General features: G+C 36.9%; 1 protein-coding gene across 1 annotated transcript; it reads right to left on the reverse strand.

Moving 5' to 3' along the window:
* Positions 1-1337: 1337 nt before the first annotated feature.
* Positions 1338-19686, reverse strand: dna2 (DNA replication helicase/nuclease 2). The gene is made up of 23 exons (XM_052150702.1): positions 19386-19686; positions 19187-19234; positions 18011-18960; positions 17739-17912; positions 17437-17620; positions 16195-16343; positions 15866-15997; positions 9252-9480; positions 9041-9158; positions 8672-8828; positions 8389-8580; positions 6803-7033; positions 6565-6681; positions 6359-6468; positions 6069-6178; positions 5219-5440; positions 4935-5128; positions 4282-4371; positions 3576-3783; positions 3388-3477; positions 3045-3227; positions 2781-2929; positions 1338-1848 (listed from the first exon to the last, which is right to left on the reverse strand). The coding sequence occupies exons 1-23, from the start codon at positions 19413-19415 to the stop codon at positions 1797-1799; spliced, it is 4119 nt and encodes a 1372-aa protein (XP_052006662.1). The 5' UTR covers positions 19416-19686; the 3' UTR covers positions 1338-1796.
* Positions 19687-20422: the final 736 nt, after the last annotated feature.

The following is a 20422-nucleotide window of genomic DNA, read 5'->3' on the forward strand; positions in this document are numbered from 1 at the left end:
TCACTTCATGAGCTTCCCTTCTTATCCTGATGCAACCATCACTTTGGAATCAGGTAAATCTGGACTCATCAGACCACATGACATTTTTCCATTGCTCCACAGTACAATCTTTATGCTGCCTAGCAAATGTAAGTTTTTTTTTCTGATTAGCATCACTAACAAATGGCTTTCTTGTGGCTACACAGCTGTTTAGTCCCAAGCCTGTAAGTTCTTGTCGCATTGTGCATGTGGAAATAATCTTAATTTCACTATTAATTATTATACTGTTTTTTACGTGAAGAGATCTCGTATCTCAATGGGACCTTCCTGGTTAAATAATGGATAAATACAAATAAAATAAACATAGCCGTGAGTTCTACTTCGATTTTTTATGATGTGACTAAGCGTTTTAATGATCTCCGATCACAATTATTCAAGATTTTTTTCGGACCACATTTCTTCTGCGTAGCTGATGGTTCACTATACTTCCAGGTTTTAATAATGCGTTGGACAGTTCTTAACCAAATTCCAGTGAGATCAGCAATCTCCTAAATGGTTTTCTTTACTTGATGCTGGCAAATAATTTGCCCCTTCTGAAAGACAGTAACATCTTTTCCACAACCACGGGATACGTCTTCCGACATGGTTATTTAGAAATGAGAACCTACACACTGCATCAGTTGAGGTTAAATGTTGCCGGCTGAAACATATTAATCACTGCAACAATGATCCAATTATGGGCTCTTAAGTATCTGCTTATGTAAATCCAAATGGCAACTTTTTTATTTGCCCAGGCAGTGTATATATTTACACAGGGTGGCCCAAAATAAAAACAGGGCCACTATGTTTGTTTGATCATATTTTACCAATGTATAAAGTAATTAGCACGATTGTTGGTGTACTTCTACATATTTTACAGATGTAAACAACAAAATTACATCACTGTGACATCACCGTGTGCAACAACTTGCTACAAAGAAATAAAATGGGGGTGTTCGGCAGTTCAGCTCCATTTTACAGCCGGCCCACCAGGAAAAGTCCAGGCTCTCCCTATGGCTAGTCCGCCCCTGAGTAACAGTAACATAAGATATACTTTAATTAATAAAATGGGCTGTGGCTAAGAATAAGGAACTAATCCCTGACATATTTGTTTTCTCTGTGTCAGACTACCAGTTTTCTAGTCGTGGTGGTGAACTGCAGCTGGAGACGAGAGATGACACATCATTTTTCAAGGAACTCACGTGGACAAACGTGCACAATTTAATAAATTAACTTAAATAAATTAAAAATGCATTTGTCTACTGCCTCTTGAACTTGAAATCAATCATCACACATTTACTTAATTTACTGTGCTGGACTTTATTAAACTTGAAAAAAGATTTTTAAAACATGAAAAATAAACAAGAAAACAAATATACACATACATAAAAACTACTTACTGCTTATTCAATTCCCATTCAAAAACATGACACTACAGGAATACAATTACAGGAATTTAAAAAGCGACATGAGGTAGGAATTGATCATAAAATATACAACTTAATCTGGAGTGAAACAGTTTATGGCCAAATTAAGCATTGAGGAAAAGTCTTCAGTTGTCAGTCCTGGACATCCTTATCCATGAGGAGCTTTACTATTGCTTTCAACAACTGGTATGGCATTACTGATCTTGACATCCATCATTGAAACAAAATAAAAGGTCTACACATTCTGAAGCTTATGTTTACTATTTACTTACATTTTGTTCAAGTAATAGGTTGTTTCACAGTATCACTGGTTTTTGTGAGGTATGCTATGGATCAGGATAGAACATCAGATCACAAGTGAATTGTGGGTAGTGCTTCATGGGTGGCAGGAGGCAGCTGGAAGATGTGATTTAAATTAAGGAGAATTATAGTAATCAAGTTTACTTTTAACAGTCCGTTCCTGTAGCTTAAAAGGATAGTTCACCCAAAAATGAAAATACTCTCATCATTTACTCACCCTCATGCCATCCCAGATGTGTATGACTTTCTTTCTTCAGCAGAACACAAACACAGACTTTTAGAGCAATATCTCAGCTCTGTAGGTCCATGCAATGCAAGTGAATGGTGACCAAAACTTTGAAGCTCCAAAAAGGAGATAAATTCAGCGTAAAAGTAATCCATAAGACTCCAGTGGATTAATCAATGTCTTCTGAAGCAATCCAGTTGTGAGAACAGACCAAAACTCCTTTTTCACTGTACACCTTGATGGCAGATTCCATGGCGATCATGTTCTCAAGCTTGATTATGCTTTCTATAGTGCCATCCAGCACTCTGTGCATGCATCAAGGACTAGGAAGTGTAATCGAGCTTAATATGATCATGATTGTGCCTAGAGACTGCAATGACAAGGTTTACAGTGAAAAATTTGTTATATTTTGGTCTGTTTTCACCCGAAACCAACTGGATCGCTTTAAAAGACACTGATTCAACCACTGAAGTCGTATGGATTACTTTTATGCTGCCTTCATTCACTTTTTTTAGCTTCAAATATTTGGTCACTATTCAGCATTGTATGGATCTACAGAGGTTAAATATTCTTCAAAAAATCATGTAGCATAATCCAGCCTTAAGTTGCTTTGAATAAAAGCATTTTTGAAGTGAACAATTATAAAAATAAAAGTGTTTGTAGTGTGGGCTAAAGTGCAGTAAGTGCAGTAAATGAAAAACATTTGTTCTTGTTGCTAAAATTTAAATGGAAAAAAAACAAAGATGAATCATTAATTCAAAAGAACCTGCAATGAGTTATTTTGTTTATTTAGGATAATTGTAAAGGATATCATATTTTCCTGCTGAAGGTGACCGAGGAGTTTCTCTAGTGGAGCGTAACGGCGCAGGGTGGATGCAGAGCCCAGCATGAGGAGCTTATATTTGGCTCGAGTAATAGCCACATTGAGCCTGCGCCAGTCCTGCAGCAACTCTCCCAGCTGAAAGATGACAGACAGATTTTAGAATAAGAAAAAGTGAAATATCAGTGAAATATCACTCAAAGTGCAGTGATGTTGGCTCCATTATACAGGAGCAGTTTTTTTTTTTACTTACGTTGCCCTCAGTGTTGCTCCTAACAAAGGACACAATTATGACGCTCTTGTCACGGCCCTGGTACTTGTCCACCGTGTTGACTTCCAGAGCGCTATATGCAGCTCCCTGCAGCAGACTGGAGATGGCTTTCAGCTGCTGCCGATATGGGGCAATGACACCAATGTCAGCTGCTCTGCATCCAGCCTACAACACATTTAAAATTTAATTTACATTACATTTACTAGATAAATATTCCTGATGCATTGATCTAGCACTTCTCTAGTTCTTTATGACCAAGTGCTTTAGATAATACTACATTTAATTAATAGATAAAACTTGCACACACCAAATAGCATGTTCTCACCTTCAACAGCAGAGTGACAAGGGAATGTACCAAGATAGCTTCCGTCTGGTTGCTGATTCCACTTTTCTCCACCGTCTCTGGGGCGGGGACCTGGAGAAATGCAGTGCAGAAAGGGACATAAATGATAAAAAATGTCAGAAAGACTGATTTTAGGCAAGTCAAAGCAAGACTTAGAAAGTTAGACTGACCTCAGAGGTGTCCAGGAAACACACAGGGTCATTGGGCTCTAGTGCAGCCTGAATCCAAGCACTGTATTGTGGTTGACAAACATACAGCTCAAGCTCCTTCTCAACCTGTGCCCTACTGGGCAACTGTAGTACTGCACTGGCTGTCCTCTCAGAGCCACACTCCAGTCTGCCCTCATACATCAGAGCATTGCTCAGAGACATGATCGCCCTGCAGGGGACAAAATTCAAAATGAAAAATCCACCTGGTTACAGCTGGTGGTTTATTTGAATATTCACAGTTCTGTTTAAATTCCAAACTTGTACGCTGTATTTTTCACAGAGGAACACAAAAGGAGAATTTTGAAGAATCTTTACACAGGTTTTTTTTTCTTCCATACAAGCGTTTGTCAAATTCCAACCAGGACAAAAATAAAAGCTATCAAATGAAATATGGTGAAGGTTTGACGTTATGATGTATGTCATGACACATGCGAAACAATAACGTTTGATGTCTAACTTGATCATAGGCAACAAATTTGCAGTGGAAGTGACAATTATCAGTGAATAAATATTTCTGTATATAGCTTCAGACTACTTGGAATAAAGCGTTCTCTTTTTGCATACACAAAAATAGCAGGATATGTTTTAGGAATGATACAGGTAAATAATAAATTTTTTCCCAGAGACCTTTATCAATCAAATTCTGTAGGTTAATCACACTCCCCACCTGTTCATTCGGTATTGAACATTCAGCTGAACAACTGCATCACCGTGGTGCTCCAGACGTTTAAACAAACTCTCATCCATGCCCAAGGCCCTGAGGAACATTTACAGTACAGTTCTTAAGTTTCATGCAAGATGATGGTTAAAAATGTTTTACATTGATATGATGTGATTATATCAAAATACAGACCAAAATATAACTCTTGTAAATATAGGTAATGTAATCAAGCTTGAAATCATGATCGCCAAGGAGACTGCTGTCAACAAGTGAAAAGAGTTATATTTTGGCCTGTTCGCACACAAAACCAATTGGATCACTTCAGAAGAAATGGATTAAACAACTGCAGTCTTATGAATTACTTTTATGCTTGACTTCATGTGATTTTGGAGCTTCAAAGTTCTGACCACCATTCATTGTGAGGACCTAAAGAGCTGAGATATTGTTCTAAAAATCTTTCTTTGTGTTCAGCAGAAGAAAGTCATACACATCTGGGATGGCATGAAAGTGAGTAAATGATGAGACTTTCATCATTTACACATTTCTGGGTGAACCATCCCTTTAAGAATATTGGTCTTAAACTCAAAAGGTCACACTGTATTGTAAGAATAGCATGGATATTTTCATGTGTGTGGAAAGAGATGGACTGAAAATATTACCTTGCTTCAGCATTCTGCACAATAGGAGGGAGCTGTTGGTGATCTCCCACCAGGACAAAGCGCTGGGCGTAGAACAGTGGCCCTAAACATACAGGCTGACTGATCTGAGACGCCTCATCTACTATGCAGAAGTCAAAGCGTCTACGGGTGAAAATTGGGTGCTTCACACCCATACAAGTGGTGGCCACAATGAGCTACAAAGGACAATTAAAAAGTTTTTTTTTTGGAGCAATTCAGAGACAAAACTATAACATGTAAACATGCTTATGTCTAATGTTTCCTACTTCTTTGTTGTAGAGTTCTTCAAGCTCTTGCAGGGTTTGGATGCCTTTGGCCCGACCCGACTCCTCTGTGAAGGGCAGGATGTCTTTGTGCACTTTTTGACTGCGGCCCAGTCGCAGGAAGCTAATCTTAAACCTCTTCAGTTTCAGAAGGATGTTGTCCACAGCAGAGTGGGTATAGCTTGTTAGAAGCACGCTGAAGCCACAAGCATGGAGAATACGCACCTGGTAAACAAGGAAGTTCAGAAGAAATCAGAGAATTTCCTTATTCTTTTTACAGTCAAATGGCATGAGGGTGAGTAAATCATACCAAATGAACATAGGATACCAAACACAGGATGAGAAAGGAATCATACAAAATAAAGAAAACAACAAAGGTAACTATAAATTATTAAAATGAAATTGAGGAATTAAAAATCATATTGCCATGTTTTTAAACTTCTCAAGTTGATTTGTATAAATGATTTGCAAGGCAAAATCATTGAAAATTAAAACTTACAGTAAGTCCAAATTTACATCTCTCATTGTAAATACAGACATTGCATATTTACATATAAATGGGAATTGACTGGTAGTCACTGGCAGCACTTTGAGAAGACAGCGGAAAATTGGGACAAAATTGAAATTGTCTGAACTTTAAGCACAGCTTAAATGCTTGACCATCATAAAATGCAGAGAGATACTGTGGAAATAGTAATGTAAAATTAAATTCCAGACAGAAACTTGATAAACTAAAAATGCTATAAAAGGTGTTGAATACAGAAAAAAATCCCATCATCTGCAGTGGCAATGAAACTGAATATGGTTAATATAAAACACATGGGTTTCAAAGTTTTAATAAATAAGCTCTTACCAATGTACAAATGGTGGTAGTTTTCCCAGTGCCAGGCATTCCCACAATAAGTGTGTAATCTTTGGACAGTAGCACTTTTTTCATAGCTTGCTTCTGGGGTTTGTTGAGTCCTGAGAGGCAAAATGTGATTAAAATCATCATTAGGAACAGCAGCAGAGAAGCTTAATTATTTATGAGAGCACATCAAAGGCACATTTAAAACAAGCTAATTGCAGAAAGACTGATTAAACTATGATTTATTAAAAAAAAAGACAAAGGACTATAAGTAAAGGTTATATCTATGAGCACACCTTTTAGAATGTTGGCAACAGTCTCCTTGGCATCTCGTGGTAACACGCTGCTCAGACTATCAATGAACTGAGGAGGCCTGAATTCCACAATCAACTCCCTTAATCTTTCACTGTGGAAAAAAAATAATACATATTTATCTTTTAACTTAGAAAAAATACAATAAAAAAAGGACAAGAAGATTTTATACCAAAGATAATGATCAAACCTGGTTTGAGTATTTTCCATTAACATAGATAAGTTTACTAGATGAGTGCCAAGACCACCAACACCTTCATCCTGGTCTAGACGGAAAACTGTGTTTGAGGAATACTTGGAAAGATTTCTGGAACAATAAGTTTAATCCACATTAATAGCTTCAACCTTAGGCTTACAGAGACCTTCAATTTTACAAAACCAACATAAAAACATAATGAAAAACAAACCAACCTCTGCAAGAGACTTACTTATCCAAAGTACACATCACTCCATTGATTGTAATCTCTGTGATGTATCCTGTGGCGAGGCCTATGAGCACAGATTCCTGATCACTGACAACAATCCTGTCCCCCACTATCAGCCCGGTGAGAGTCTGTTCTCCCTCTATCCTCTCAAAGCAGTGCTTATACACCCCATCAGACAGAATGCTGACACTTCCAGCTAACTGCATGTTTCCCATGCAGCCACCACTCTTCTCCCTGAGAATGTGGAAGAACATGAGAACTAGGGACGCAACAGGAACTTTCATTTATAAGGATGGAAATTGTAAGAATTTAACCCTTTAAGCTCTGAGGGTGTTAAAGTTTTCCGGTTTCAGTAGCATACCCAAAATTAAAGGCTTATAACTTGACAAAAAAAAAAGAACAAGGAGGGTCAAGTGTTTGGTATTATTATAAAGAAAACTATTTTTTTTTAATGATATAGATTATGATAAATAGAGGCTCTCAGCCTAAGAAACTGCTGAAAAAAATCATTAAAAAAACTTAAGCCAAAAATAATTTTTTCAAAATTTACAATATACATCTCAGGGTGTAAATAAGGTAGCTCCGAATAAACAGCATTTGTTTTGTTCCCAATCATTTCACCTGAAACTGAGTAAAATTTTGTGTTGATATGACAAAGCAATCAAAAGTTATAGCATTACAAATATAATTGATCCTAAAAATATAACATTATAATTGTACAAAATAACTAATTTCACATACAAATACAATGACTAAAGTTATGCTCTCTGTCCAAAGCATGCAGTCATGAGTAACGAGATCTTGTTCAGTTTCATTCTGTGTCATTTGAGCAATCATTGAGTCTGTGTTTTGTACTTGGGGCCATCTCCTGGTGGCCATATGTAATTAGAATGAACAATCTTCTCTGCCCATATTTGGATGATTTCCACCTCTGGCTGCAGCAATTTAAATACTAATAAGTTTGTTTTAGCATTCCATGATGCTGAACAATGTACTACATCATTTCCAATTAAGTCATCTAATCATTATAAATAGGCTGATTGTATTATACGCTTTGAGAGCTTTCCATTGACATGACACATGGCTATTTAATCTGTTTGATGTTTTTACTGATTACAATAATACGTACAATGCAAAATTATTAATAGATTATCAAAACGGAACACTTCTGATTTGTCTGAAATTTCAAAGCACTTGTTCCGTTTTAGCCATAATGCCTACATGCAATGTAAAATACAGCCAAGCTTTAAAACAATACCTAGTTTGTGTTTGTCTAGACTGTAGTTATACATTTTTTTAGAATAACTTTTTTCTCGGCGGGCCCACCGGCGGGCGCACTTACAAGCTTAGAGTTAACTTCTTGTTCCTATTTTAAGTAAGGTGTTCTGACCACATCTATGGAATAATGCAGACATTCAAGAACCATTAACAGAACCAAATATCATGAAAATAATATGGTTCCAGTATTTTATATTTAACCCGTTCTGAAGAGAAAATGGCTATGGATACCCAAATCCCAACCCTGCATGTCAAATGCCTACTATATCTCTGACTAATTTAAACAATGCCTCTTTTGTAAAAACACCAACCTCTGCTGGGCGGTCTGTAGCCAGATATTGCGACGGCCACCTTTGTTCTCCATGGTGAGAGCCTCCAGTGAGCAGAGCAGCAGCCAGTGGCTGAAGTACTGGAGGTGCACCTGCCTGAGGTGCTGGCTTTCCAGCTCCACAAAGGCATGTGAATCCTCACTCAAGTTCTCCCCTGGATCTCCCTCTAGAGCTCTGTGTAAAGAGACAATGATATGTTTCATTAAATGTGAAATTAAATCAGTTGTAAAAAAAACACAAATGCAGTAAACATATCAAGATTTACCTGCTGTAAACAGCACAGTTTCTTCTCTGAGGACAGTATTTGCAAGCCTGCTGGTCAGATACCATGGCAGGCAATGGGGCCATTTGACTTCTACCATCCACCTTGACCAGACTGTTGCCAATGTGATGAGCCAATGAGTTCCTGATTTTAATCAGCTCTAAGATGGATTAAGTATTAATCAGTAGTCATGAGCAGGATAGAAGCTTAACTTTTGCAAAAATAAATTTTTTTGCTAAATTGGCAGTTGGCTACATTGTTATTCCTAGAAATTTGGTACATTGGCTCTCATATGATACCTTTTTATGAAACTACAAGGTGTCGAAAAAAGGAACAGCACTTGAACCAGACTGAAAAAAGAAACAAACAAACCTCTCCTGTCCATGTGGTTGCCTATAACAGGATATAAACTGCCAGTCTTTAAGTAGATAAGGAAACCTGCCTCTGGATCACAACGTCTATTTGAGCACATCAGTGTGTACAGGATAACCTATAATACAGATAAAATATTTTATTCACTTTAAAAATATGTAATAATTTTCACCCAGCCCTACACGTAACACGTTAATACTGTATTTGTTACCTGGCTGCGATGCTCAATGGAGTTGGACTCTTTGCCTGTTTTCAGCTCCAGTGGCACAATCCTATCTATGGTCTGTCTGCCTCTGCGATGAATCCTAATCCCAGCTGTCACATCGATCTTTCCCTTCAGGCCAAAACGTGGAGACCAGATGTTCTCCTCAATGTCCACAAAATCTGTGACTGTCACGCTACAGGCTGCATCATGCTTGCTCATTGCCCCATCACTTGGACTGATAATAAATAACCACACAAACTGTTAGGCTCATTCAAAATCGAAAATGATCAAACCAGCTACATTTTTTACTTAAAGTTAGAGTTCACCCAAAAGGGGATTGTTCTCATCATCTACTTACCCTTATGCCTTCTCAAACTCATATGACTTTCTTCTTCTGTGAAACACAAACGCAAACATATTTCGACAGAAACATGAGAATATATCCATACAATTTAAGTCAATGGGGTCAAACACTTCCAAGCTTCAAAAAGGACATAAAGGCAGTATAAAGGTTAAACCATGTCCTTTGAAGCAATCCGATCGGTTTTGAGTGAGAACAGACCAAATTGTAACTTTTTTTTTTTTTACTCTGCAGTCATTTTGGCATGATCATGATTTGAAGCTCGGTAACACTTCTTTGTATTTGATGCACGTGCAGAACGCATGCACAGCATGTGTACATGAGCAGAGCGCATATTTTGTTCTGTTTCTCACCTGAAACCAGGGCTGCCCCGATAGTCGACCAAAGGTTAGTTGATGAGAAGAGTCTTGGTCTACCAAGTTTTGATTGGTCGGTTGGTCGCAGAATAAAACTCCACAGAAAAACAACGAACACTGGTATTACTGCCGGTTGGACACTAGGTGGTACTATGGGGTCATTTTCATTAAGCAGGGTTAGGGTTAAGCAAGACACCTTGACTTCAAATTTTGAACTTTATTTTTTATTTATTTTATCTAAAAATTAAAATGAAACTGGAAAAAATAAGTACATTTAAAATGTGAATTTGAAAGATGGTTTTACAAAGTTGACAGCATCTCTCTGGCAAAGAAACTACATCTGTGCATTCTCTACCGGTCGGGTATTTCGCTGTCCGGGAAAATACATCATGTGTGTGAATAAATTTGTTTTGTTCCCTCCTTCACTATATATATATATATATATATATATATATATATATATATATATATGCAATTATATCAGTAAACCCCTGGGCAAAGGGATCGGAGAAAACTCTTGCTTTAGTGATTTTGTATTGAAAAATAAATTAATTGATTTAAAAAACTTAAATCAAATACATTTCTAAATTAAAATTGCACTCCAAACGAAATGAAAAAGCAATTAAATTACTGAAATTATAAAAGAATAATATATATCCTTTCTATTTACCGTCAGGCAAGTGTCCGTCTAAACATGCAGGCGGAAAATTACTTAAATGAAGACATAAAAACAATTATAAATGTAAAAAAATTATTATAATGATGATAATAATCACTGAAATATAAATCATGGTACGAGGTGAACATGTTTTTGTATTATTTTACAGGCTGCAGGGTTGTGGTCACAATGAACTACTCTGTGGAAATTAAGTGAACTGAACTCAATGCACTGCCTAACCTGAGATGTCGGAGGTCATTTGAAGCACACATAGACGATACTTTTCTTGCAAAAAATAAATAAAAAATACAATTGGAAGACAGAAATAAAGAGTGAGAACCTTTTAGATGCGCGTGTTCCACGAGACAGCACGCCTCTGTATCAGCGTGTCATACATACACATAGACGGCTTTTGTAGACGTCATCTGTTCTTAATAATATAATAAAGTGTGTTTCTTCAAGCACGTGTCTGTGTCTACGGGCAAATTATTTTTAATATTAATTTGATAATAATAGCCTAATAATAATAATTAAATACATGGAAAAACGAGCCAAATATCGTCTTGACATCAAAGGCATCAGCTATGGGCGAACACTCTGACCATCGTCGATCCCAGACATCATCGTCTGTCGGCACAACCCTACTGTGCATCTATCTCTATAAATTAACAAAATGTTCAGACAGCCTCCTTGCTGTTTTTTCTGACACATTCAGAATCATTAAAGCTTTTCCCAGTGTCACTGTGGCTCGCTTCATGCGTGTGCTTGTAAAATGTATATTTTAAAGGCTCATTATTACGGTTTAGTATTTCTCTGTAATGTAGAACAGTGTTAGCAATGTTACTTATAACATTCTCAGCCCTGGAACTCAAACCATTTTCTGATGCCCCCTCAAGATATATATAAGTAATTAAATTAATATCATAAACGTATTTTAATTTTTATTCAATTACAGGGGCAATGCACATTAATAAACATGACTGTAAATGTGCCAGAATTAGCCAAATGGCTATTTTTCATCTGTAGACCCTTTATAGAATGTTAAAAAGTCACCCTAAAAAAAACAAAGCATCTTATATTAATACAATAACAAGGAAAACAAAAGACAAAAAACTACATTATCAAATACTAACGAAAAAACTATTACAGATAAGCTAAAATTGGATAAAATAAAACTCTAAGGTAGACAGTGCAGAGTATTAATTAATCCCCCCTTTTTTTTATTTTTTTTTTTTTTAAGATGAAACAAATGTATCCAAAAAAAAAATAATGTATCCAGCCCTCTAATTGTTGATGGGATGGAGTTCCATTCCCATACAGCTTTAACTGAAAATACAGATTTACTAAATGTACACTTTCTGAGAGGAATAATACAGTCCCCTCTTGCCCCACCCCTTGTGGACCGATGTGCAGTTGTTCTAATGTTAACATATTGTTTTAACGGAGAGGTCAAGCTATGTATAGTCTTAAACATGAAGCAAACATCTACATATTTGATCATGTTTTCCCAACTAAGCAGATTATTTTTGTTTTATATTGAACAATAATGAAAATAAACCGATTTCTTATAAATCAATTTTAGTGATTGTTTCTACAGAGACTCCAATGGATTTAGAGTAGTTGTACTAGCCTGTTACCAAGTTGTTAAACAATAAGTAATATGAGAAATGACCATAGAATGTACATACATCGTAGCAGCCTCTGTAGACAACTATCTCGAATAAATTTCAAATTTGAGAGACTAAATTTGACTCGATAACAGACCTTTTTAACCTGAGTTTTAAAAGTAAGTCTAGAATCAATTAAAACTCCAAGTTACTTATATTCAGATACAACTTGTAACTTTTCCCCTGATACAAAACAATCTGGCACTACACGAACTATTTGTTTTGGTAAAAAACATACACACTGTTTTAGAGATATTTAATAGTAAACAGCATTGCGCTAACCAAGCTGTTACATGAACCATGGATTTTGTAGTTAATTAGCAACTTGTGACACTCTGCTCTCATGTATATAAATAACAGTGTCGTCTGCATACATTTGGATGTTAGTGTCAGGACAAACAGATGGAAGATCATTAATATACAAAGTAAATAGCAATGGACCCAGTATAGATTCTTGGGGAACACCTGTGGATATACTAAGGGCTGTTGATTTAAAATTCAGTACTTGAACATACTGTGTTCAACCTGACAAATATGAAAGGTCAAGAAACACTGCTCCATCAACCCCACCTTAGTCCAATAGAGACTTAACTTTTTTAATGAAGTAACAATTTGCCATCTCAGTTGAGTAGTTTGCTCTGAATCCAAATTGCACTGGATGCATGGTAAATTAACTAGTATACAGATGATCCGTAATTTGCACAGCTATCAATTTCTCTGCAACCTTTGACACTATAGGTAAAAGACTACTAGGCCTGTAATTACTGGCACAATGAAAATCTCCACTTTTGAATATAGGCACAACAACAGATGACTTCCAAGCACATGGAAACATCTCCTGAAGAATTGAAAGGTTGATCATTTTAGTAATGGGATTGATTAGTGACACACTAAGCTCTTTAAGCATTACTACATCCATACCAAATATATCCTATGCTCTGGATGGTCTAAGAGATGTAATTGCTCTTATGACATCTAATTCAGTGACAGCCTTTGGAGTAAAAGCTTGTTCAACTGTATTAACAGGACAAACTTCTGTATACTAAGGAGGTAATACATTGTGCAATTGAGACTACAGAATCAATAAAGTAATGATTAAGTGCTTCGGCCACTTCAGTTGGATTATTTGTCAACTTTTTTTTTTATTTACTTTCAATTCAAGTGATGTTCTATCTTTTGTTTTATGTCCTTTTAATTTATTTAACTGGTTCCAGATTATTTTAGAATTACCTCTTGCGTGTTCAATTATCTTCATTAAATAATCTGCCTTAGCATTTGAGTGTCTTTACCACCTTGTTCCTTACCTTGTCTATCGTAACTTAACTTAGATCTATTTGCTATTTTTAAAACAAAATCCTGTTCTTTCATCAATTTTAAAATATCTGAATGTATCCAAGGGACAGTTTGTTTTTTTATTTTTAGGACTAAATTTACAGCTAATATCTTTAATAATGCTCTCTAATGTTTTGGAGAATTTTTGACAATCTTCCTCCTGATAAATTCCTATTAATACATCACCCCATTTGATCCGATGAACAACACATTTGAAGTCATGTAGTTTATGTTTTGGGATGCTGGAAGAATCATATTTCAAACTATTTAAATCTCTTACTAGATCATTTTCTGGCCACTAAAATCGAAATGTGGTCAGAGGCCTGTTAACATATTAAAGAATTTTAATATTCTCTTAGGTCTGTTACTAAATATTAAATTAATTAAATCAAGTGTCCTTGTAGAATTAATTATTCTTGTAGGCCCATTAATCAGATGCTTCAGATCAAAATGATCAGTTAACGGTTTAAGATTTTTTCAACCTATTTTGTCATCCCAATTAATATTTAAATCTCCCATGATAATAACCTATTTGTTAAAATCACATTGTTTTAGTAACTGCTTCAAATTTTCATAGAAACTACTATTAGAAGAGGGAGGACGATAAATTAGAATTAATACAAAGGACATTTGTGATAAAGTAATATTCAGGCCAATAAATTCCAAGTACATAGAGTTTGACCAAGGGATTTCATTACACTGGATACTAGCTTTCACATAAATCATAACTCCACCCCCCTTAGAACCAACTCTATCTCTCCTATACAGTTTAAAACCAAGTACTTTTAATGCTGCTGATGGGGAATTTGCATGGAGCCATGTCTCAGATAAACAAAGAAAATCTAAGTTAAGAGTCCAGTAGAAGATGATGAATTTGATCATTTTTTGGTATAACACTTCGTATATTCAAATAACCACCTAAAAGACCCTTTGGCTCAGCTTTAGGATCCCAAATTGCTCTTGATTGATTAACTGTCTGAAAGATCCCCCACTTCCTGTTCTTTAAAATAGTTTTGCATAGTCTTTTCGACTACATGAGAAGTACCTAAACCAAAGTTCCCAGTACTGAAAATGATCCGCACTCCAACCAGTACAGAGTACCCCTCTCTCCCAGAAGCCGTCGAAACACACCATTCCATCTGTCACTCTGCATCACTCCTGTCCATCGCACAAGAACCCAGGCTCGCCTCAGTCGCGACTCACGTACGACTAGTCGACTAATGGCTTAAATTAACGCTTACTAGTCGACTAGGAAAATCTTTAGTCGGGGGCAGCCTTACCTGAAAGCGATTATTACCGATATTTCTTCAGAAGACATGGATTAAATCACTCAAGCTGTATGGATTACTTTTATGCTGCCTTTATGTGCTTTTTGGAGATTCGAAATGTTGACTTGCAATTGTGTGGATATAGCCACTTTAAATCTCCATCAATCTTTGTGTTCCACAGAAGAAAGTCATATAAGTTTGAGACAGTGTAACCATGCGTTCAGACCAGAGGCGTCGAGAGCATCAAATCGACTGGAAGTCATTCATTTTCTATGACAGCCAGCGTCTCTCGGCGGCGAGAAGCGAAGTCTAGAGAACACAACCGTGTAAACTTTGGTTCCCACCAAACATTAGTTCCGAAGACAAAATGGAAGAGAATTGATTATTGCCGTGGTGGGTTTTCCCGTAATATTTGATCTGTCCCCGTTTTCTTACAGGGATATAAATAAAATTAAAAAAAACGATGAGTGGACAAAGGTGTCTGAAATTGTTAGTGTGCCAGGTGAGTTGATGAAGTGGATATTATGGTTTATATAATATATATTATATAATAATATATTCAAATATTTCATGAGGATATACTTGTGATATGTCATCAAAAAGATACAGGTCGACATGTCTGGATGTTTTGTGGCCCCTTTAAATATAGTTCACAAAACCAAGCATTCTCAATGAACGTTGCCGCCTATTTCAAATACGGCAGAGCGTCCACGAATTTTCGATAGCGTTGTTGGCAGGGCAGCCAGAACGAATTTTGACGCGCTCGCTGCCTCTGGTCTAAACGCACGGTAAGGGTGAGTAAATGATGATAGAATTATCATTTGTGTGTGAACTACTGCTTTAAAGACCCGATAACATTTCAAATTCAAGTTTCGTAGCTTTCAGTCCACGTCTATTAGCTTCAAAGCAAAGCAAACCATGCTCTCAAAATCTTTAGAGATCGGTTAAAATAAATAAGAGGCTGAAATGTACACTCACAGTTTCAGGCTGAGTTGTTTGTGTCCAGCCTGTGGTGAAGTGTGAAGATAGTCTTTTGCCCACTCAGATAAAGAAGGGAGATATTGTTCAACTTCCTGCCTCATGTCATCCTGGGTCAGTTTTAAGCTGTACCTAAGCAAATATCAAGTCAACGCATGTGCTGTCAACAATCCTTTTAAAACACTGGCATAAAACAAAAATCATTATAATGGTAAACATCTGTACAGTAACATCTACTTTTGTAAAATAAGAGTACAACTGAGGTGCTAATGTGCCCATAACATTCTGCACGTCTGAAAGTGGAAATTACATTGCAATATAGCTCTTACATTTGTCCAAGGTAGTTGGAGCTCCTCAGTGCCTCTGTGGCTAATGTCTGTATTTTCTCAGGACAGAAGTCTGAAGACATGGCTGCTTTCTGAAAGATATCATGAACTATGGTACCATTTAGCATCTGCTTGGATCCACCGTCGAACACCTGTTTGAAAATCACATGCAAGACAGCAAATAGTTTGATTATTAAAAGGAATAATTCACCAAAAAATAAAAAATTCGCATTTACTCACCCTCATGCCATCCCAGATATGTATGACTTTGTTCTGCAGAACACAAATGAAGATTTTTTTTTTTTAAGAATATCTCAGCTCTGTAGTTCCTCAAGCAAGTAAATAGTGACCAAAACTGGTCTGCTCTGAAGGTCCATAAAAGTAATCCATACGTCTCCAGTGATTAAATCCATGTGTTCAGAAGAGATGAGATAGGTGTGGGTGAGAACCAGAACAATAAAAGTCAATTTTTACAACACATCTCCACTTTTTTTTGCTTTTGGCGATTCATAATCTTTGTGCATATAGCCACCTAGTAAATGAATGAACATTACATTTATTTTGTGCTTTTCTGACACTACACTCAAAGCACTTTACACAGTGAACAGGGGGACTCTCCTCAACCATCACCAGTGTCCAGCATACACCTGCATGATGCGATGGCAGCCATAGTGTGCCAGTACGCTCACCACACACCAGCTATTGGTGGAGAGGAGAGTGTGGAGTGATAGAGCCAATTAATGGATTGGGATTATTAGGAACACATGATTGATAAGGGCCAATGGGGGGAATTAGGCCAGAACACCGGGGTTACACCCCTACTCTAGTGGCCTGGGAAGAGATTTTATAGTAAAAAAGGACTTAAATATTGATCTGTTTCTCACCCACACCTATCATATGAATTCTGAAGAGTCTTGTGGATTACTTTAATGGTGATTTTATATGCTTTTTATAGCTTCAAAAGTCCCATTCAACTGCATTGCATGGACCTACAGAGCTGAAATATACTTCCAAAAAATCGTTGTTTTTGTTCAGCAGACGAAAGTCATACACATCTGGGAGGTGTGCAATCATCATTTCGCAGAAAGAGATGAACGCATAGAAGGAAACCTCTGCCAACATTAATAGGAGCAGTATGCATGCATAAGCTATATTGCATAGTAAAGCGTTAATATACAAGCAGTAGAAAATGTTTTGTTATCAGTCATTTTTTTTCTCTTCTGCATTTTTGTGTGGGCATCACACCTTGAACAGCTCTCCGAGCACTCCTCGCCTAATGCAGCGAATACTGCTGGCAATGCTGGTCCCAGAGAGCAGCAGATCAGGCAGCAGAACCAGGAAACCAGAGTCCCTATCAATCGTCCACAAGCCAGAAACACACCTCCCTTCCAAGTGAATGATGTCTCTCACTGCAATTGGAGTACTCTCCCTTAAAATTTAGAAAGATTTCAAACAAAAAGACAATCAGAGAGAAAGAACAAAAAGTTATTGTTATGCAGGAGGACAGAGATTTTTATTTTATTTTTTAGACAAGTAACATTTGATACCAGCCATCTTTGAGAACGCAGGTCTCTGTGGGCTGTGTCATCTTTGAGCAGGTGATGGTTAAGTGCTTCTCAGTGCTACTTTGTGATGAGGTGACTTCCTGTACATCCAGAACCCAGTATCTGTTGTTTACACCAGAGGCCAGTATAACATGTTCTGGTATGTCTTTAGTTTTTCTACAAGTCAAAGACAAATACATTATGTTCGGTTTTAATTTACAAAACATCATTATATAGGCCAACTCCAATTCCAAGGTTATATAAAACATTCATACTCAAGATTAAACTTCTTGGGTTTTGGTGCCTCAAAGTTTTGGTCCATGCCATCATCAAACCAATCGTCTTTCAGGTCATTTAAATCATCTTCAAATAGGGCAGGCAAAGTATTTACATCAGCAATTTCGTCTTTCGCTTGCAGCTTGGCAGCACCCATCAAAGGTCTCTTCTTAGTTACAGGATAGTTGAGAAAGGTCTGTTTTTCTTCATTGGCGTCACTTTGTATCCATGAACTATATGACATCACAAGATCATTTCCCTCAGAATCTGCATTTATGTCTATCGCTGGCTTTGCAGTAACAGTTAACATATTCTCTTTCTCACACATGCTAAAGCTCAGATGGTGAAAAGATTTTTTGGAGAGCTTTGAGAGACCATTCATTTTCACACCAGGCACAGATGCCAATCGGCTATTCTCAAAATTAAGATGCTGAGATTTGATTGATTTGATTTTTTTCTCTGGACTATTTGAGAATGCTCTCTGTAATGAGTCTTCAGGAGCATTTGGATAGACCACTGGTAAGCTTGGCTCACAATCAGACTCTACTGAAGGTTTCTGATCTTGCACGGTCCTGGCGCGTTTGGCACTCTGGATGTTCTCCGAGCTGTACAACAATCTCTTCATGGAGCCAGAATGACTTACGCCATTCTTAAGCTCAAAAGTGTCTCCTGGTTCTGGACTGCTGTTTTTCTGTGCCTGCATCAGTTTACGTGCCATCAGACTGGTTTTAACCTTGACACCTTTAGAGTGAAGACCACGTGAGACAGATGAGTGGTTCTCATATGAGGAGTCAGGACAGACCTTCTCGGCCCTCGAACTGTCAAGCATTTCTGGAACAGCAGAATTTGGAAAGCAGGGGACATTTTCATCCTCCACAAAACAAGTCTTCAATGAAATAGGAACTTTTGGAATTCCAGCTTTCGTTCTTTTAGGAGACTTTGATGAAACCTAAAAAAATATATATAATGTTGATCTTATTATCATATCCTAAAAAAAACAATCCATAGATATGTACACACTCTCAGACAGAAAAATACAGATTAATGTGTACTGATTAAATAATTGTATATTAGATGGCAACTTATGATAAATACAACAAATCAGCATATAAGTGAAATTACAATCTATTAATTCTCATAAACCTTTACATTTACTACAAGTATCATGACCTTACCTTTGAAAGGAAAAAAGCAGAAATGTTTGATTGTACTCCATTGACCATCTGCAACACCATAAGATCATGTTAGTGGACCTGCCACAGACAGGGACTGACAAATTCACATTTCAGAAGACTTTAAATATCCTAGATATCTGGATCTTTACTGTTTGATTAGTAGAACACAACGTCAAACAGAAGACGATCTAGTACTTACGGAAGATCTGCTGGATTTACACTTCATCATCGCGGACCACAAACTTAAGCGAATAAAATGACTAAATGTCAATTTTGGTTTCAAAACTTTTAAAATCTCTCGCGTTACTATGACAACTTTAAAAAATTATAGACGACCGTTGTCACTCGAATTTAATATATCCAGAAACAACTGATCTCATAAAGCATTTTTAGCATGTCCCAAAACAGTTTTCTAATAATAAAAGAAGCAGATCTCTTGCGTCAACAACAATGCTGCATATATTTTAAATATCGAACTTCCCGCGTTAACAGTCGATGAAATCAACACACGAGAAAGCAAATGTTTTACTCGTTGATTTTTGTGTGTGGCATTTCCATCACAAGTGCAGACACACCGCCACCTAGGGGTAGAGAGAACATCACTCTTTGTATAATTTGCATTGTTGAACGGGTTCAAAACTAGCCATATAATGTAGTTACCTAATATTACTCAGTATTTTCTTGTAAGTACACTGTAAGTCTAGTGAAAGTTTATAGTGTTAACCACATTGGATTTAAAGGTGCTGTTAGCTATGTTTTAAGGAATGGTATGCAGAAAATGTTTCTCCTCCCTGAAACATATCAGTGAAATAAGTGTTGTGAGATATCTCACCAGCACGGGGAGTAACGGAATATATGTAATGGCCAGGGGCGTAGATTTCAAGGGAATAATGATAAACCTCCCAATAATAAACAAAACCAGGTACAACGATCCTCACATTGACTGTTCTTTGAAATTGATGGGGTTCATGTTTCACCCTACCCTTTTGTCCGTAATCTTGGTGTTTTATTTGACTCCTCTCTTTCTCTTTTGATTCTCATATTTCCTCTGTTGATAAAAACTCTTTCTTCCACTAACGGAATATTTCACAACTCAGAATTTCTCTCACTGTGGCAGATGCTGAAATCTTGGTACATGCTCTGATTACATCACGCCTTGATTATTGTAATGCCCCGTTTATCGGCTAGACTACAGTAAGTCCAAAATGCATCTGCTCAAGTCTTCATCTTCACAAG

The sequence above is a fragment of the Xyrauchen texanus genome, chromosome 20, assembly GCF_025860055.1.
Source record: "Xyrauchen texanus isolate HMW12.3.18 chromosome 20, RBS_HiC_50CHRs, whole genome shotgun sequence".
Taxonomy (NCBI): Eukaryota; Metazoa; Chordata; class Actinopteri; order Cypriniformes; family Catostomidae; genus Xyrauchen; species Xyrauchen texanus.

Bases quoted from the DNA above. Each gene is read 5' to 3' on its own strand.
- dna2 (XM_052150702.1), bottom strand. From the start codon at position 19,415: ATGATGAAGTGTAAATCCAGCAGATCTTCC. The intron at 9,481-15,865 runs GTGAGTGTACAT...ATTTATTATCAG, and splicing joins AAACAACTCAGCCTGAAACT to TCCAAGTGATGGGGCAATGA. The intron at 1,849-2,780 runs ATCCTTTACAAT...TTTAAATCACAT, and splicing joins CTTCAGCAGGAAAATATGAT to CTTCCAGCTGCCTCCTGCCA.